The sequence below is a fragment of the Pyrus communis genome, chromosome 10 (assembly GCF_963583255.1).
Source record: "Pyrus communis chromosome 10, drPyrComm1.1, whole genome shotgun sequence".
Classification (NCBI taxonomy): domain Eukaryota; kingdom Viridiplantae; phylum Streptophyta; class Magnoliopsida; order Rosales; family Rosaceae; genus Pyrus; species Pyrus communis.
Window position 1 is genome coordinate 3517542 of NC_084812.1, and position 19425 is coordinate 3536966.

Below are 19425 nucleotides of genomic sequence, written 5' to 3' on the forward strand. Positions count from 1 at the left end.
TAAGCGCGGTGTGCTGCTAGTAAGAACATTGAATAAATATAACTTCCGGCCATATGCCAGCACCGTGGTCTCTGCGCCCGTAGCTAGAGATTACCAACTCCCGGCCCAATGCCCGCTCCGTGTCCCTCAGCCCGTAGTTAGGGATTATTTCTCCCGGCCTAACTGCCAACACTAGATCCTCACCTCAGGCGGCATAGTATCCACTAGGTACGCACAAATAGTTACGCCTTTCATAAATAACCACTTCATAGTATAAAGTCATTCATCATCTATACTATAAAGAGGGGTTTCTAACCATGTTCTAGCATCCTATCGTCATCCATCAGATAGTCTACCAGTTTATGATTTTTATAGAAAATACGATATATTAAAATATAGCTCAAGATAGGCCAACAATTAATTCCTTACAAAATAACGAGACGATAATCAACATTTCAATAAACATGCTTAACATAAAATCAATCCATAAACTCATAAGGCATGCTTTTCATTTATGCAATTAAACTATAAAATCATGTAATTTTAGAAGGGGTCCACTTACATTACTCAGCTGCTGAAGAGCCACGCAATTAGCAAAGACGGAAACGCCACAATTAATTGCCCATAAGCACATAAAGGGTACATTTAGTCAAACTCTACTCAAACGACTTATTTTGGAAAAATGGACATCGGAAACGGGTTCAGGACGTCGAAATTAGCCTAGGAGGATCTCGGACGAAAACCCAAACAAGTCAACGAATGGTCAACGTTGACCGGTCAAAGTCGAAGTCAACGCTGACCGTTGAACGAGTCAACAGGTCAAATAGTCAAACCAGGTCAAAGGGTCTTGGGCTTAGGGCTTAAGTCCTAAAGCCTAAGGGTTTAGGGTTTTGCTACACGGGCCGAAGGCCCTTGTTTTCCCAAAGCCCGAAGGCCTGTTTTGAAAGGGTTTAGGGGGATCGGGCTCAAGCCCTTAACAGAAAATGGCCCAAAGGGCCTTATTTGGTTTAAAACAATTTAACTAAAATTAAAATAAAAAGGAAATGGGTTTGGATTTGGGTTGGGCTCGGCAGGAAAGGCCCAAAGGCCTTGGGTTGGGTGGGTCACGAGATTCCAAGGAAGGAGAAGGTCGGATTTCGGCCGGAGAATTCCCAAGCTCCGATAGAGCTCAAAACTCAACCAAAACATGTCATTTAATATACCAAATTGAAGCCCCGAAGGTAAGGAATCAAAATATACCCTTGTTCCCGTCATAGTGGCCGGAGGTGGCCGGAAAACGGCCTGGAAACCACGGGTGTCCGCCGGAAACTGGGTAAGATACAAATGAATATAACTTCTTCAATACTCAACGAAATTGGGTGAAACAAAAAGAAAAGTTGTATTACTTGACGAGACGAAGAGATTGATACCTTTCACGCCGGCCAATTCACCATGGTTTGGCCGGAAATTTCCTCGAAATGGGCGGTGCTCGCCGGAAAACTGAGAAAATATCCCCGAACTGGTTCTTCTTGGTTTTGACGTCCAAAGCAAGTACAAAGGGTTAGTTTTCAACCAGTGACGAGGGAAAGACGATCAAAAGGGTTTAGAGCTTACCATCGTGACTGGAATTCGAGCAAAGACTTCGAAGCTCATCCTCCATACCGGAGCTCGGTAACTCTTTCGCCTTCGTCGAGTTTCAATGATGCCGGAAGGGAGCTCAAGGATGGTGGTGTTGTTTGTTGGTGAGAAAAGCCCTTAGAGGGGACTGAGATAGAAAGAGCCGAGAGGGAGAGAGAGTTAAGGGAAGGTGAGACAGAGAGTGACAGAGAGACAGCGAGAGTGAAAGAGACATGGAAATCGGGAAAAGAGAAAGAGACATGGAAATCGGGAAAAGAGAAAGAGAATGGGAGTTGGGTGTTTGCCACGTGGCAGCGTGGGGGAGAAGAGAAATCGAGATAAAGGGTTCGGATTAGATTAGGATAAGGGACCAAAAAGAAATTTTCAAAAACCTTTTGGGGAAAATATGAAATTTACAAAATAATTGGGGGTGGGGTGTAACAGTTCCTGGATCAAACAACGATATCAACGTTTTTTGGTCTTCTCCTCTGTTCGATAATGTTGTCAATGGATGGGCACCAGAATTTCGGTACAAAGTAAATGGTAATAGGTATGAGCCAGGTTACTACCTAATTGATGGTATTTATCCTAGTTAGTCTACTTTTGTCAAAAGTTTTTCTCATCCTGATAGTGCAAAGAAGAAATTATTTTCGCAGAGGCAAGAGTCTTACAGGAAGAATGTTGATAGAGCATTCGGGATCCTACAAGCTCGATAGGCCATTGTTAGAGGGGCTGCACGATTTTGGCAGACCGAAGACCTTCATTTAATCATGATGACGTGCATAATTTTGCACAACATGATTGTGGAAGATGAGTACGTCGAAATTGAAGAAGATTCAGACAAAGATGTGGATGATGACCAACCAACACATACGAGAGCTATTGCAAGAGATGTTGAATATCTCGCTCCAACCACATATGAGACCCGACAGGATAGGGTCACCTTGACTAAGTGTATGAGACGTTTAAATAGAATTCAAGCTCCTCAATGTCATGACACATTCCGCAAGGATTTGGTTGAGCATGTATGGCGTCGAGAAAGTGAACGTTGATGATGTTGGTTAAGCATTTATGTAATAATTTTAAGTGTACTATGTTGTTATTTTCTAGTAATAAATTTAAGTGTCTTCTTGTGCAAAGTATTTTGTCTAGTACGTTGGATAAATTATTTTGTCTAGTACAATTGGAAGAATTGTAGGAGAAAATTGAGTTTTGTGTGAATGTTTAAACAAATACATAGGTATTTATAGAGTTTTTGGATGAGTTTTGAGTTAAATAATTTTTTTTAATTATGTTAGCCGTTGGATTTAAATTTGAGCTGTTAGATTTTTTTTTTTTAACCGTTACATTTGATTATATTCGATCTTAGCCGTTAGATTAACCAATGGCCTGATGATCATAGCCGTTCGATCAAAAGAGTCGTTGGAGCTTTGGGGAACGCGGCCAACAGGCCCACGTGGATGGGTCCTGGGTGGTCGGAAGGAGTGTGAGTTAGGCGTGTTTGGCGAGTCCACGGGCTGTGTTTGGAGCCCAAATGCTGAAAACCACTCTCTTCGGTGGGGCCCACTCCGATTTTGGGCTAAATTTTGGGTAGTTTCTGGCCTTACTTCCCCTTTTAGCATCTAGCCCACATTTTCCCCTTGGGTTGGAGTGAGTGTGGGGGGAAATTTTGGAGGGGAATTTAGCACTTAGCCCACCATTGAATGTGGTCTAAGGGAGATGAATAATAAGAAAAAGACCAACTTCTTCCCCTAAACAATATAGTTCCATGTTTTTTCAGGTAATAATCACGTTGTGATTGTTAACGGTAGATGTAGTTTCATGTTCTTTTTTACTCTTAAATTGCGTTTGTTACAAGGAAGTATATATGTAGTATAATGTACCAACCCGACCCAAAAAAGTAGGCTTATTATTAGCTATGCTCCTTGTAACTTCATTTTGACCTCACTTTGTCTCCTATAACTTAAAACTCATCGCTTTATTTTTTGAAACTCAAAATTCGTTTCACTTTGTCTTGTAGACTCTCTCTTGTCCTTGAAATTTATAGATCGCTTCCTGAAACATATGTGAGACCCACCACCGAAATAAATTTAATTATAAATCTTCATTATGTATAAACATTCAACAATAAAAAAAAATATTAAGTTTAAAAGAAATTGAAGAGATGAAAAAAAAAAAAAAATTGATTAGCCTGGCGTTGCCAAATTAAACTCACATAAGAAATTAACAGATCAAAGGCAACGTGAATCGAATTTTGAATTTTATAGAGACGATTTTCATGTTCCAAAGGCAAAATGAGATCAAAATCGAGTTATGGGTGGTAAAGTGGAGCAAACTATTGAGTTTCAAAGAGTAAAGTGACGATTTTTTAGTTAAAGGAAATAGAAGAAGATTAAAATCGAGTTCCAAGAAACGTATATAAAAATAAGGCAAAAAAAAAAAAAAAAAAATGAAAGAAGATAAAGAGTTTCAAACTTGAAATTCCCACTTGGACTATGCAATTGCTTGTTAAGAATAGGTTCAATAACGATTAGAATTAATCCATAGTGGCAACTTTTTACACATCCCAACACTAATTAACAAATCTCAGATGGCTTTTAAGAATCTTTGCTTCTATTTTTGACTGCATTGTTGACTCCTTTTTTGACAGCATTCTTGAGCACTCCTGTTTTGACAGATGATGCTGGATTGATGGCCTTTCTAATTTTGAAGACGTTCCAAACAATGCAAGCACAATGCCCTGCTGTTGCAATCGCATCCTCAGTTGCCTCCCCTGCACTCTCCCCAAACCTGCCGGTTCTCAACATTACTAGCAATTCAACTCACATATCCAAGAATCAAAAGTGTACATATGACGGGAAATATGCATAATTAGAACTGGTTATAATCTTTTGATAGAAAATATAAATAAAAAGACACCAAACAGACTGTAATTAAGCTGTCTATAAACGCGGTTTAGGACTTCATTATGTAGTATAGTGTCACTTCATTATGTAATAGTCAAGACCCTTCAATTGTAATTTGTATGATTGGTCATTGTTACCTGTTGCTGACGATTCTACCAGCAGCACCTTTGGTAGCTGATAGAGCTTGTTTCTCTGCAACTTCAGCTGCATCCAAAATCTTATCTGCAATTTGCAGGATGAACCATATTTCAATATGTAGCCTTGGCAATGTGGAGAATTTTTCGAATATGCATTCAAACGAACGGCTAGATTTAAATGTTTTAGATCAAACCATCATATATGACGGTATACTGAATCTCAAAACGCAATGTATGGCAGAATTTTCGATGTAAAGAATGTATGAATTTGAACTTACTGATGGCATCAAGTGAAGCCAAGAGGACCTGTCCCGGAACCAAGGCGAAGAATGCCTTCCCTGCTTTGGAGTTAACTACCGGCCCCATCACCGATCCGGTCGCAATACCAACCCCATCAAGCATAGCTTTGCTGAGCTTTGAGGTCATCTTTGACAAATTTTTCACACTGAATCATGGCAATACAAAAGATCCATTCACTTGAGAACTTTTCAATACACGCTCACAAAATAATGTAAAGAAAATGTGTCTAACCGTTTTAAGTTCTTGTTGATTCCACTCTTCTTTTTTGCAGCAGATTTGCTGCTACTGCTTCCTTGTTCCTTGACATAACTTTTCCCCTCCACGGGACGAGCCAATGTCGCTTCCCCTCCTTTTTGGACCTGTTTTCTTCTCCCATCATGCAAATTATTGTTAGATGTTTAAGCTGAAACTGATCATTTGAACAAAAAAAAAAAAGTTTTAAGTTGTCACAGAATAAGTTACCACTATATATCAAACTTATATCGTCCCAGACATATTACGGTACCGCAATTTGTAAAATCTTTGACCATTAAAATTTTGTAAATCGGGATATTAACTTTTGTTACATGTTGTACTGTTCTTAGGGTAAAAAGAAATGTTGGCTCGGCCAAGTTAACTAGGGCGTGTGTTTCCCATATGAAGCGAAGTTCGAAATCTTGGCACCTAATTTAAATAAATTGTGTGTAAAATACTAAAATTAAACCGCTTGTTTAAAATAAAAAGCCAAAAACAAACCTGATTGGTGTAAGCATTGCTACACATGAAGATCCCCCTCACAATCTGACCAGTCCCTCCTGCAATCGCCTTGGCCAACACATTATTATAATCCTCAATCCTTGGAGCATACTCCTTCCAATCAACCCCCTTATTTTTATTATTCTTGGTCGATGTGGCACTAAAGCAAGAGTGCTCCATCAAAAACGAGTCCAGAAACGCCAACTGACTCTCACACTGATCGGGAAAAGTGACACCGTAGCTCAGCGGATCGCCGTCTTTCATGGGGAGGGAGAAGAGGTAGTTCAAAGCGTCGAGCTTCACGACCGGCTCGTCGTTTGTCAGCGGCCACTGAAGTTCTTCGCCAACTTTGATTATGGTGGCCAGAGTAACGCTGTTTTCCAAGATGTTTTCGAGGACGAAGTCGCCGCTTGCGAGCTCTAGGGTTTCTCCTTCGTCCATGAGGTTGACTCTGCATCCTGGGATTTGGAGGAAGACTTGCTGCTGGATGTTTTTGGGTTGTTGGTATTGCTCAGCAGGGTTTTGGGTTCCGTACTGCGGCGGAGGTGTGGTTTTGGGTTTGGAACTGCGTGAACGACTGAAGCAACCCATTTCTTTGTTTTGGAGGAAGCTAAATTGTTTGTGGTTGTTTTGAGAGGGATTGGAGCAGCAAAGAAGGTGACGAAAAAGGTTGCTGTGTTAAGAGGAAAAGTTGTTGAAATAATTGATGCTTTGTTTGTATCTTTATGCTATTCGTCTGCGTCAGTGTAATTATCGTGTGGCTTTCGGTGGAGAATTTAGAGGGTGCCAACTGTCGATATGATGCTGAATAATCAGTAAAGTACAGACAAACCTTGCAGGTTTCAAAGAGGTTTGAAGTGTGAACTCAAGTGCTTTTGTTTCATATTATCGACATAAGGATATTATTTGTGGAGCAGATTGTCTCTCCTCCGGTTATCGCATCTTCTCTTATTTATGCGATTACGGTTACATTATATTAATTTTTTAATAAAAATAATAAGATAAAAAATAATAAGAATATAAAATGTTGACGTGATTTAACCATGATCATACAAATAGAAAGTAATGAAACAGGTACAGTAACAGGATGACACACAATCTACCTCCATTATTTGTGTTTCCATGTCACTTGTGACTAATGTATTTTATTGTTGGATATTATTATCGGATAGTTTAATTTTTATTGTTTAGAGATTATTACCGGATAGTTTATTCTATTTTTTATCATTAAAAAATTATTTTTGTAAAAAATTATTTAATTTATAGATCTCGTTTAGTTATTCATGCATGTGAAATAATAAATAATTTTGATAACAAGTATTTTTTTTTATCACAAGTTAATCATTTGTTTGATACATGTAAATAGCTGAAATAATATTTTAAATTGAATAATTTTTTGTAGATATAATCTTCAAATTATGATAAAAATTGAATGCGTTCGATTGTAATATTTGTAAGGTGAAATTAGGTTAACCATAAGTGGGGACCAAGTAGACTCCCTCCATATAGGAGAACACAAACATTATCCTATAGAGAATTAAGTTTACTATCACAATAGCATTCGTTTTAATAAAATAATTCATATCATTAGATTTGATGGGTAAATATATTGGATCATGATATTTTACTTGCTACTTAGTCCTACGGCTTTAAATTTTAATAAAATAATTTATATTATTAGTATAAAAATATTATTGTAACTAAAGAAGAAATATAATATCTCACTCGCAACCGAAAGCCTTAATTGACTAATCTCCTACGTTGAATGTCAGTCACCTAATAATATTAAATTGAATGGTGAGCGAACTTCAAGTATTAAAGCAAAAGTCCAAACGCCCACTGTAGCAAAGCACATACGTGTGTGAGAGATTCCAACAAACACGCACTGGTGTGTTGATATTCAACAGCCTGCACTTGCGAACCACGTTGCACGGACACTTCGAACCCTCGAAGTGACGGTGTCGACATTCTAACATGAATTTTTAAAAAAAGAACTAATCACAACTGCTTCATACATGATTAGAATTGGCTGAAACGGATGGACAACCAACGCTTCACGATAGATGGAATTTGACTACTATTGCATATATATAATGAATTCCTTGCTCAAAGAGAAGAAATTCTACGTTCAAAGATCTATCACTATTAGAATATAGAGATCTTTAAGTGAGTAGAAGAATTCTTTTACAACTACTATAACTTCCACAGGTAAGTCCTGTACTCATATATATTAATATGTGATTTAGGATTCATGTTGAGTTTAATATTAGTTCCAACACACACTTCACAGACATGGTCAACAGTATGAACACGATCAAGACACAGTAGAGAAATTCTTGTAAATATAAATAGCATTTTAGGGCAATTTTGTAAACCCAAAATTTGCCGATCTGGACAACAGTCAGTCCTCTCTCTCTCTCTAAATCTGTCGCGGCTCCTCCTTTCTTCAGTTTCTCTCTCTTTCGAAGAGACCCGCTGAGCATTTTCTTTCATCTCCGAACAGATATCCTCAAATCATTACTGGATTTTCTGAACTTTCCGCTGACGGACAACCTTAAATCATGAGTCAGTAACTCATCATCTTGACCCAACCAATTAGTCAGACAGGTACGTCGTCTTTGCGAATTTGCTTGAGTGAGTATGCAATGCATATAAAACACTTTCTTCTATCTAATAAGGGTGCGTTGTATCGAACTGTATCGGGCTGAACTAGTTTCAGAGACTAAGATGGACTGGCTTAGACTAAACTAAAGCTATCGGACTAAGTCATGAACTTTTCTTTTTTTTTTTTTTTTTTGAAATTCAATTGTTTTTCAAATTTTTAATTCATATTTACTAATATTTTACTATTATTAATCTACAATTTTTTTTTCTCACTCACTCTCTCTCCACTATGTATCTTTTCTTTGATTTCTCATGTATCCCATCGTTTCCGTCGAATTGAACTCTACTCTGCATCTCTGTCCTCTCTCTCTCCTTTTCCTTTTTCTTCTCCCAATTTCAAGCTTAGTCAAACCTTATGTTTCCCTTTCCACCTCTTGCCCTTCTCTTTGGGTGTTTTGCAATTCCTAGATGTGGTATTTTTGCAATTCTCAGAGGCTTGGCGAGGTAACTGGTGGGGAGTTAGGGTTTGTGGAGTTGGGGGAGTGAGAGACAACGGTGGCTTGGGGTTGGAACACTTAGATTGCTTGTGGGGCTGCATGAACCTCTTTGAAGTCTCTGTCATGGCCGTTCCGACTTCACTTGTAGAAATTCGAGATGGACTTGGATTTCTTAGATTTGTTTCCATCAAACCCAGTTGAAGGCTAATGCAAGAGACGGTCTTAGTAGTCCGAAGCATTTTGGGGGGTCTCGCGAAGACCTCCTAGCGAGGTCGTTAGTCCCTGCGAGTCCCATCTAATCTCATTAAAACTAGTCATTGCCAACCCAAACACGAGACTGGACTAAGTGTTAGTTTAATCCAGTACAGTGATAGCTAGTGAGGGCAAACAAACGCACCCTCCTCTTACCATTTATGAAAAAATAAAATACAAAATAGAAGTTATATATGTTATGTTCAATCAAAGTTTTAAAAGACGCTAGAGCTAGTTGGACGGTGAATTGATGTCTAGCGGCTAAGCGGGGTTTAAACGGATTTACGTAAATTTAATATAAATTAATTAAATTTACTATATCATGTATAAATAATGTGTCTTTTTACAAAAATAATATATGTGATGTTAGGGTTTAAATACATACTAATGTAAATTGTCTTAAAAGAAAAAAGAATAATAAAACAATAGAAGATTGAGGAGATGGTAAGGAGAGTTCCAGGAGGATCCTTGCCGGATCCCTTTTGTGAGGATTTCAGGGATTCTCTAATCACATCCGTTCATCATATATCATGCAATCAGAAATCATTATAAATTTTTTATTTAAAATTGAATATAAACAGTACTTGACAAAAATTGATCGCAAAATGTACGATGAATGAATGTGATTGGAGGATCTCCGACCCGGAATCCTCACAAAGAGAATCCGACGAGAATCTTCTCTCAAGAGAGTTATTATTCTTTTTACTAGTTTATGTAAATGGTCTTAAAAGAAATAAAAAAAAAATAAAAGTGGTAAAGAGAGTTATTGGGATCAGGAAAGAGGAAACTCGTGCAACGAAAATAGAGGAGATGGTGAGAACATAAAGAATTCACCCGTCCGTTTAAATTGAAAGTTAATGTGGTGGTCCCCACCCGTTCATCTTCTTCCTCGTGACCTGCAACATCATTTTTCCGGATTGATAAAAAATTTTAGATCCCTGCGTCTTCTCATATGTCGGCCTAGCTTCCGCCCAGACTTGCATAGCTCCGCCTAGACCCGACTAATCCCACCTAGCGTCTGCCTAATATGTTTTTCGATTTTGCGATCAATTAGGAATTAATGGCAGCGGTCGATAACCGTCCAGCATCTAGGTAGCTGCCTAAGCCAATTTTTAAAACACAATGTTAAATCAAGAGTTGCAACCTAAGCCGTCTATGCACCTTTTCTTATTTTTTAAGTGCCTATTAAATAATTATAGCAATGGTCACTAAATGCGAGGTCTAGACAGCACTAACATTGAACATGACATTATGCAAAGTTGTGCACCTTCTAATTTATTGTAATAAAAGTTGTGCACCTTCTAGTAACTTTTGTTCTCTACCAAAATGGGTAAAACATATTTGTTCAAACATCCATCTCGTATACAAAAATAAATAAATCTTCTCCTGCTTGGGCCCATTGAGGCCTAATACTAAACCATTATCAGATATAGGCTTCTCACAATTCAGCAACAAAATCTATATGGCCCACACGATGACACAACACAGAGTGCAGAGAGAGAGTGCGTCTGAGTCATAGACAGTTCCCCCTCTAAGATCTCGAAGCGAATCCGCCTATCAAGCTCTCAGTCGCCATCGCCGGAAAACCCACTCCAATCTGCAGGTCTCTCTCTCTCTCTCTCTCTCTCTCTCTCTCTCTCTCTCTCTCTAATGTTGCGCTCTGCCTCAAAATCTAGAATCTTTAAAAACCTCGGTAACTCCAAACACATTCTGGTAACTCGTACTTCAAGAACCCAGTTGGTCTTTCGAGTCGGTTAAAATCCTAGAAAAATGCTTGGTTTCAAAAAAATGCGAACCCAACAAACAGTGTCTTGTGTGTGTGTGTGTGTGTGTGTGTTTATTATCCAACTTAATTGAAAAAGGAGCTTGAGCTCATGTGAAATTTGCCACATTATCTTATCTGTTCTCGTTGGTTGGTTGGTTTTAGAATTCCGATTCGGAAGTGTAAAGATCTCAGCTTTGAGATATGATGATCGCCGCGGTGGCGCTGGTGGCGGTTATCCTTCTGGTAGCTTTCTTTTTGATCCCACGAGGCCCAAAATATGGTATTTTCTTCTTGGTTAATCTTGAAAAAGAAAATGAAGTTGTACGAGATTCAAAAGATTCAACTTTTATAAAAAATAAAAAAAAATGTTTGTTTCGATGCAGGGAAAGTAAAGAAAGTTCTGTCGAATGAGAAGGTAATTGTAATTGTTAACAACATTAACACCCAAAAATTAAGACTGTTTTTTAAGGAAGTGTTTGTGTTACCTTAATTTTCTGGTTTTCTTCAGCCAGCCAGAATGTACACGAAAGCTGATGTCTCGTTGCATAACAAGCGAACGGATTGTTGGATAATTATTAAAGACAAGGTAACATTTCGATTTTTCAGTTGCTTAGGCTCTCTTGTTTTCCATGGATTCACACTTACATAATCCTTGTGCTAACAACAATGTTGTAGGTATATGATATTACCTCGTACGTAGAGGAGCACCCGGGTGGTGATGCCATTCTAGATCATGCTGGGGATGATTCGACTGAAGGGTTTTTCGGGTGAGTATCGCTTGTTTTCTATGTCACTAGATATAAGCTTGTTTTCTTCACTCACACTCATGGTTCCATCCCTAAATTCCTACGACAAAGCCTCACTCACCAACTGATAACTTCGTGATTGATTATTTCGTTGGATGTGTGTTAATTAATGTAAGTGACTGCATAATTTTCAGAAAAGCCTTGTCCATCTACTTGGGATTGATTGCTGATGTATGTTTAGGAGAAGCTCCGAACATAGTGTCTCATAATATGTTGTAATTGTTCTTAGTTTGTGCAAAGTCTGAATGTTTGTTACGTTGATAGTTCCGGTACAGGAAAGGCAGAAGTTCTTGTCCTCCCGGGCTCTGTTTAAAACTAACCCGCTTGTTCTTTCTTAAATCTTTCCTAACCCGAAATCTAAGAATCAACGGAATGTATGTAGACATCAGCACATTCTTTTGCATTTGCAAGGTTATATCAGTTCCTGATATTTTCTTGTTATCTTTACTTTTCATGTGGTAGGCCGCAGCATGCAACCCGAGTCTTTGACATGATCGACGACTTTTACATTGGAGATCTGGTGCTGTGACCAACTCGGAGTCACTTTTCTTTCTCTTTTGTAATATCGGTTGGAGAATGTACTTTGCCATTCCGTTTTCTCTTTGCATTTCCGTTTCTTGATTGCAGCCATGTATCTTTACACACTTTCCAGTGGGTTTTAGTGAGAAATTTTTCCTTTATCCGCTGACTAAATCGAAAGGGCACATTACCGAGATATCTTTTAGTTGTCGATCGTGTTCGTGTTTAAATTTTAGGGCTCCTCACAAGTACGCCCTTCAAAACTCGTATTTCATAGTCAAAACACTTGCGTTTTGTTCTCTAATTCAAACTTTCAAAGTTTTTCGGCTTTTGAGATTGGCATGACTTTTCACTTTGACTCTTGAGATTTAAAATCAATAGAAGTGGTCTTTAAGCTTGTCTATCATCAATCGTTTTCATTATTTCGTGAAAAATCTTCGTTAAATTCAAGGTATTTTGTCAAATCAATCCTTTTACATGAACTGGTGGTTTCTTCAATGATACGAAGTTTTTTTCACAAAAGAACCAAAATGATTGACGGTGGACAATTTTATATAGCATTTTGGCTAAATATCTCCTTCGCTAGAGATGAAAATGAAGGAAGAGCCAACAATGCAACACTGGAAATGGAATCAAATCTCTACTTGCTATCATTTGAATCTCAACTGTAAGAATTTGAATTACATAACTAAAAAGTAAAGGGTGCAAATTACAAATCAACCGAGGCAGGTCAGGTTTGAGGCTGAAGAACAAATGGATTGAATGGGGTTTTGAAAAAATGAGACTAAAATTCCTAAAACACTTTACATCAATCAATAATTGAATGGCCAACCAATCTAACCCCAACAATTTTTTTCTTCTAACAATCTCGTCGCCCATCCGATCTTTCAACGCCGGGCAAACCGATCGAAAGGCGTTTTCTCCAATCACATTCGCTAGATATCGTATTTCTTCGGCTGACGCCATTGTGCCAAACTTCTGGCCAAAGAGCTGAGGAATGGCAGTTTCGGAGGAGCTCCTTTCTTCCCTAAATGCTTTCCTCCCAAGTCCGTATATATCGGACCCATATCCTTGCTTCGTTCAATCTTCAGCGAAAACATACAAATTATAATTCAGAACATGCAGCTCAAACGTTGTACATTGTTTCCCTTCATATGTAGGGAAAAATGAAGTCTTTAAAGCTAAGAAGAAAGGCCTTAGACGGCATACCTTGAATATCTTCCCATCCTTTAAGTGATATCGAATACCAGACCAATTTATCGACTGAGAGAAATGAGAACGGAAGGCAGAGATGGGGTACAAAAAATTATCCACTATAAGTGCGATAAAAACCTGCCAAATCGAAAACCAGTGAATGAGGATTAGAGAATACCCAGTAGCCATCATCAAGACGTTCCAGAGCTCCAACGAAGTATGAAGTTTGGATCTTTAAAGAGATGGAGATTACGAAACACTGTTTTTTCTATGGTACTTCAAAATACTTTCAGTCAAGATATTTAGTTAAGTGTAATATACAGCATTCAAGACACAAATAATGAAATTCACAATTCTTCAAGCGTATAGAGATGGATACTTACAAGGCTCCAGTTGTAAGTAGCAAGTGAGAGTTTAGGAGTCTCTGGCGATAACAAGTTGCATAAATGAACTTCTATCCTGGTCAAGTTCCACATTGAAAGAAGTTCGATAATTGTGCACGTCGCTAGGCAGCCTACCAGTTTCAATCCTGAGAAAGGGTGGTTGAACATTTAAGAGTTTGAGAAACGTTTGGTTTTTTTTAAGGCAAGGAATCGTAATCATATAAACGGGATAGAGAATCAAATTTTATCTTGCACACTGGTTTTCTACATTAGCATTTGAATCAACGCTAATAACCTACCTAAAAGCGAAAAGAGTGCTCACCACCAAAAGTGAAGGTTGTTTCCTCGATTGAATACCCCGTAATATGCATTCGTAGGGCTGCGGTGATATGAATAATGGCCATTAAGAATGGTGTTACAAATCCCCACGAGAGATAGCAGTGGACGGTAAACAATGCACGGTTCATAATCCAGTTAACTGTTGTTGTATATGATTCCAACACAAATGTCTGCTTCCTCAAGTAGTTCCAATACCTACATGAAAAGTCAAAGGATGTAAGCATGAAGTATGACTGCATTTTTACTTTTTTTAGTAAACAAGTGTGCATTACAAACCTTGGAAAACTAAGATCACTTGCAAGCGGATGGGGGAAAACGGCAACTGGAGGTGATGTGATGAGCCTTTTATGAGCACCTGGAAAAAGGTCATAACATCAGCAACAATGCATAGCCACTTTAAAACCATACAGAACCAAATCATGCAAAAATCCCTGATGTAATGTCTCCCTTCCCTTGTAAACGTTTCCCCCCAAAGGCGATTTAAAAACACGAAAATACAAAGGGAGAGCACTAGTTTAACATTCGAACAGCCAAAAAAAAATGGTATGCACAAGACAGGGTATAAGTTGGCAGGGTAATTATATCAGATTGACAAGATGAATGCATCTAAGCCTTCACCTAGCACAGAAAACATGAATGAGTATATTACCGGCTATAGCTGCAAGAGTCATATCATCAGAGTAACCGCCATTTTTAAGTCCTGTGACCACTCCATAGCGGTCGAGTCTAAAATCATCTGCATGCATCTGCATGGAATTAAAAACAGTTAAAACAGCAAGAAATTTAAAACAACTAAAACGGCATGACGATTTTGTGCATGCAGGACTTAAAGAAGGTTACTACTACTTACCATCATGCATCCTCCCCACAGAAAGAATGTCCTTCCACCAGTAGCAAAGCCCATTGAGCAAGGCTATACAAAACAAGATGACAAGGAGTCCGACTTCAATTAAGATATAGTAGGAAGCTTAAGATAAAATACAAGAAATAACTACTAAAAATTATATACGCATGTATTTACTATTTAGATGTTAAAATACAGATATATGTATATGAATTTTTTTTGAAGAATAAGTAGGTACCATATGATATTCATAAATGCAGTAACTCCCTAAGCTTCCCGAAGGCAAATCAAGGGGGTATCCGGTTTGGATAAATATCTGCACATTATTTTAAAACAGAATTAACACCATAACAGAACCCACAGCTAACACACCACAGTATAAGATAGGATCAGCATACAAAAATCTTACATCAGGATTTTTCTCCATCTCGGAGGTTAGGGCTCCAATCGACCCAGGGTGAAGCCTAACATCATCATCCAAAAATAATACATACTTGCTGTCTTTGTGCATTTTCTCAACTCCAATCTGCAAAAAGAGATTACGATCTAGTAATTGATATAATTAGTCACTACAGAATGACATGCTTTAAAGTTCGAACCATGTATGCAAAGAGATTTAAACAAGAAGAAAAGTTACACAACAATGAGTCTGATGCTTTATACGTTGTAGACATATATCCTACTGCAAAAGCATAGTAGCAAAGTGTAAATTATTTTAATCAGGTACATACCAATTGGTTGTGAATTTTCTGACTACAGGTTGTTGAAAGACCAGCCACAACAATCTTAGCATCAACCTCGTCCTGCATGGAAACGAAGTTAAAGTTAAAACACATCATCCGGGCACACAGGTAACCATATACATGTTACACATTAAACTTATAGGGAAGATGAAAGACCAGCCACAACAATCTTAGCATCAACCTTGTCTTGCAAGGAAATGAAGTTAAACTTAAAACAGGTCATCTGGGCACACATGTTAGGCATTAAACTTACGCTTCCAGGCATATATTATATGACTTTTCCTGGATGTTCTTGAGTTCTTCTTATATTAAGGAAACCATAATTATTGGGAAGTTGTGTATACCTTAAGATCTGATAGCAGCAAAGATACAGCACGATAAGCAGGGTCTTCTCTGCTTTCCACGATAAACATAAATTCTAAGGGACCACCGTAGAGAGAAGTGACCTGTGTTCGTTGATGAAACAAAATAGTTCAGACCATACTGGAAGAAAACCTTGGATACAAATTCAACCTATTAAATCAGTTAGCACAAGGATTTTGAACACTTCACCATATAATCTATCATTTAAAAGGTGTTGAACATATGATAATTTTTCAACAACTCCTTTTTTCCCCAAAGAAGAAAATATACACACACAAAAGCGTACCCTCTAAACCAAGGAAAACTCTTAGCATCCCCGTCAAAAGATTTATAATTTGATATGTAAATTGGGGATTGGCAACAATACTTACATGTATTGAATACAATCACCATCTCGATTGTATTAAATACAAATATTTACATGAATTATATATGACCATCAGATGGTGATTGTAGTAAATACATTTAAGTATTGTAGCCAAATTCGTAAATTTATCTTGTTTTTATTGACAGGACCAAAGCAATGCGCCCCTCTAACCTGACTTCTCCAATTGTGTAAATTGTGTTCTCCAAATCCCTTCAAAGGCATAACAACTGTTACTCTGGGCAGTTTGAGCTGATTTGAGTGCTCAAGTTCAGCGATATCATGGCAAAGGAAAGCAAAGCTATTGCCTCGTTGCATACTATCCTTCATCCGATTAATCTCCCTATTCCTGTGCGGTTCACAATACGAAGACAAAAAAATTGTTGAATATCAAGCACATAATGGATTTAACACCGAACGAGCACGGTGACCATGCTAGTAGTTGATATTACATTGAAGTCGGAATATAAACTCAAGTACCTGACATAAGCCGCACAAGCCCATCCGAAAGCAAGAACCAAACAGATTAGACATCCCTACGGCGCAAATACAGAAATTTAGACGTGCCCACCAAAAGAAAAACATAGTTTAACTATGTTAATCTAATACCACAAAGATATTAATCTTCCAAATCTCAGTGCCCAATAGAGTGTAATTTGAACTTCATATGAAAAAAAAACTAATCCTTCAATTTGAAAATAACATAAATAATCGCCTAAGAAATTGCGAAATCAAGAAGTAATATAAGTCGATTTTTAAAGTGCCAATAACATTTCCCAATCCTAAAGCAGTCTACTTTTTTTTTCAGTTTAAACCTCATTTTCTGGATTTTTGACTTCTCTCTCACCCAGAAATCAAATAGTTGACCTCCATTTATTGCAACTACAACGAATTTCACACAGAAATTCGAAAATTACTTTTAAGCTAAAAAGCATGAAGCTTTAATTTTTTATTTTTTTTTCTTTCAATAATCGAAAATAAAAACTGCCGCCATAAACCGAAATTGAAGAAACTCAAACTTCGAATTTGAGGAATCGGCAATTCGAGAACCTGAGTTCGAATCAGCCGCGACGCCAAATTACAAATCAAACACAACGAAAAGAAAAATTTCCACTGAATTTTCTCGGCAACCAAACGGACGGGGATCTGAGCGAAACATAAAATGGCGAAAAAAATCGAAACTTGAAGGATAAAAAACAAACCTGGATCTGAACGAAGACCGCTAGGGGGCTGCAGAACGCTTTGCTGAGAGAGAAGAGTATCGAATCGAGAGGATCCAATGCAGACATTATTACCATACGCTCGTGTGATTGTATATCTCTCTCTTTATATAAATATATATATATATATATATGTATGTATATATTTTAGGTCTCTTTCTTTGTTTCTCTCGGATTGCTTGCTAGAGGTAGGAGGAGTCTAAGATTAAGGCGAGGAGAGAAGCCGCAGACATTCTCTCAGACCACCATGGCCGACGAACAGCGTCGATATCGCGACGGAGAGACGTAGGGGGGAGAGAGAGAGAGTGAGAGGAGAGAAAGGGGATTAGAGTGAGAGAGCGCGTAATTTTATATTTCGAAGGAGACAGAGAAAATTTCCAATTGCCTCGCTGGCTGCGGCTCATTGACCACACAATATAACAGTATTTCCTTCGTGCACTTTTGCTGGCTTTGAAGAGAAAGGGTTGAAAAAGAACGGAGACCGATACCGTTACATTTTAATTCCTCGTTTTTCATTGGTTGTTTAGTCTGACTACAACAACGATATTATTTATATTAAGTGATGCGAGATAAATTAGTATAGTGATATCAAGATCTTCGGATACGAGATTTAAACTTACAGTCTCTCACTTCTAGATGAAAAATATTGTAAAATTGTAGTATTAAGTAACATAATATTGTCAATCTTTGGGTTGTGAGAACATCCTTGGGCGTAGGAAAAATCTCTCAATATTGCTAGACGGACGTATATGTAATATAATCTTTCTATTTAGTCGCACATCATCATTTTGAGAGATTTTTCAATGTGTTGGGTGACACAACATGCACATCAAGATTATAATTCAAGTGGTTGGACTGTGTCTCGGCACATTGAAAAATTTCTCCATTATTTGACACATTAGCATCAATATCAAAGAGTTTTGGCACACATATCAACGTCAAGTTATTGGTTGTAAGGAAAAAGGGACTTTTTACGTGCATGAGCTAAGCATTTTTTGCGTAGTATAGAGATACGGGAATTTACTACTTCATGAAAGAAAATTATTTCCATGTGTCATTTTTCTCATTTTGCTTACACTCTGATTCTCATTTGATTTATTCAATTGAAATACCGATACCAAAGATAAAAAATGCTATACAAACAGAGTGGGCCATATTTTATGTATAGTAACATAGACAGCTACGAGTTTATATTTTCGGTATAACATTGATAAATAAAACACGTGTTATATCGAATAAATTGATAGAAGAATACAAATATTAAAATTGAGAAATTGAGACGGCCAATCAGAGGTCGTGAGGTGTCATCTTGTCATAAAAGGAAGATGCTTATTTAAGATCCGAATCTATAACTTCGTGTCGTTTTGAATAACATTGTTGTGCGTCACTGTCTTTGTACGCTACCATCGGATATCCTTTCTGTCGTGTTTGTTTTCTTTAATCCCTATCTTATTATTTAATTAATTTACTCCCATAATCCCTTTTGTTTTTGCTAACTCCACGACTCAATCTATATCTTCTCTTTCATTTTCATTTTTATTTTTATTTTTTATGTTTGGTCGTCGAGAAAATTAAGAAACTATAAAGAAAAAGAAGTTTAATACAATTTCTTAATTATTTATTGTGCAAAGCAATTATTGACCATGAATCAAGGCAGTTCGTGTACCAACATGATTCTTTCTAGATCCCTTTTTGATGAGGATTTTGAGAATTCGTGAATCATGTCCGTTCTTCGTACATTATGCGGTCAGTTTTTGTCAGATATTATTTGTGTTTAATTTTAAATAAAAATATTTAAAATAATTTCTGACCGTATGATGTACGATGAATGAACACGATTTACGAATCGCCGGGATCCTCACAAAGAGGATCCGGTGAG

The 19425-nt window shown here is 37.6% G+C and overlaps 3 protein-coding genes across 3 annotated transcripts; 1 reads left to right on the top strand and 2 right to left on the bottom strand.

Moving 5' to 3' along the window:
• Positions 1-4085: 4085 nt before the first annotated feature.
• LOC137747293 (senescence/dehydration-associated protein At4g35985, chloroplastic-like) lies at positions 4086-6353 on the bottom strand. The gene is made up of 5 exons (XM_068487380.1): positions 5654-6353; positions 5150-5277; positions 4897-5063; positions 4619-4703; positions 4086-4365 (listed from the first exon to the last, which is right to left on the bottom strand). The coding sequence occupies exons 1-5, from the start codon at positions 6242-6244 to the stop codon at positions 4173-4175; spliced, it is 1164 nt and encodes a 387-aa protein (XP_068343481.1). The 5' UTR covers positions 6245-6353; the 3' UTR covers positions 4086-4172.
• Positions 6354-10471: 4118 nt separating this feature from the next.
• LOC137748648 (cytochrome B5-like protein) lies at positions 10472-12259 on the top strand. Its single transcript, XM_068488815.1, has 6 exons — positions 10472-10609; positions 10934-11051; positions 11155-11186; positions 11280-11357; positions 11447-11538; positions 12040-12259. The coding sequence occupies exons 2-6, from the start codon at positions 10973-10975 to the stop codon at positions 12104-12106; spliced, it is 348 nt and encodes a 115-aa protein (XP_068344916.1). The 5' UTR covers positions 10472-10609; positions 10934-10972; the 3' UTR covers positions 12107-12259.
• Positions 12260-12723: 464 nt separating this feature from the next.
• On the bottom strand, positions 12724-17674 carry LOC137747630 (uncharacterized). The gene is made up of 14 exons (XM_068487772.1): positions 17529-17674; positions 16807-16862; positions 16501-16675; positions 15944-16045; positions 15588-15659; positions 15266-15382; positions 15095-15172; positions 14863-14925; positions 14662-14758; positions 14289-14367; positions 13996-14207; positions 13674-13819; positions 13306-13428; positions 12724-13181 (listed from the first exon to the last, which is right to left on the bottom strand). Exons 1-14 carry the CDS (start codon positions 17622-17624, stop codon positions 13032-13034), a joined length of 1566 nt encoding a protein of 521 aa, XP_068343873.1. The 5' UTR covers positions 17625-17674; the 3' UTR covers positions 12724-13031.
• Between the last annotated feature and the right edge of the window lie 1751 nt (positions 17675-19425).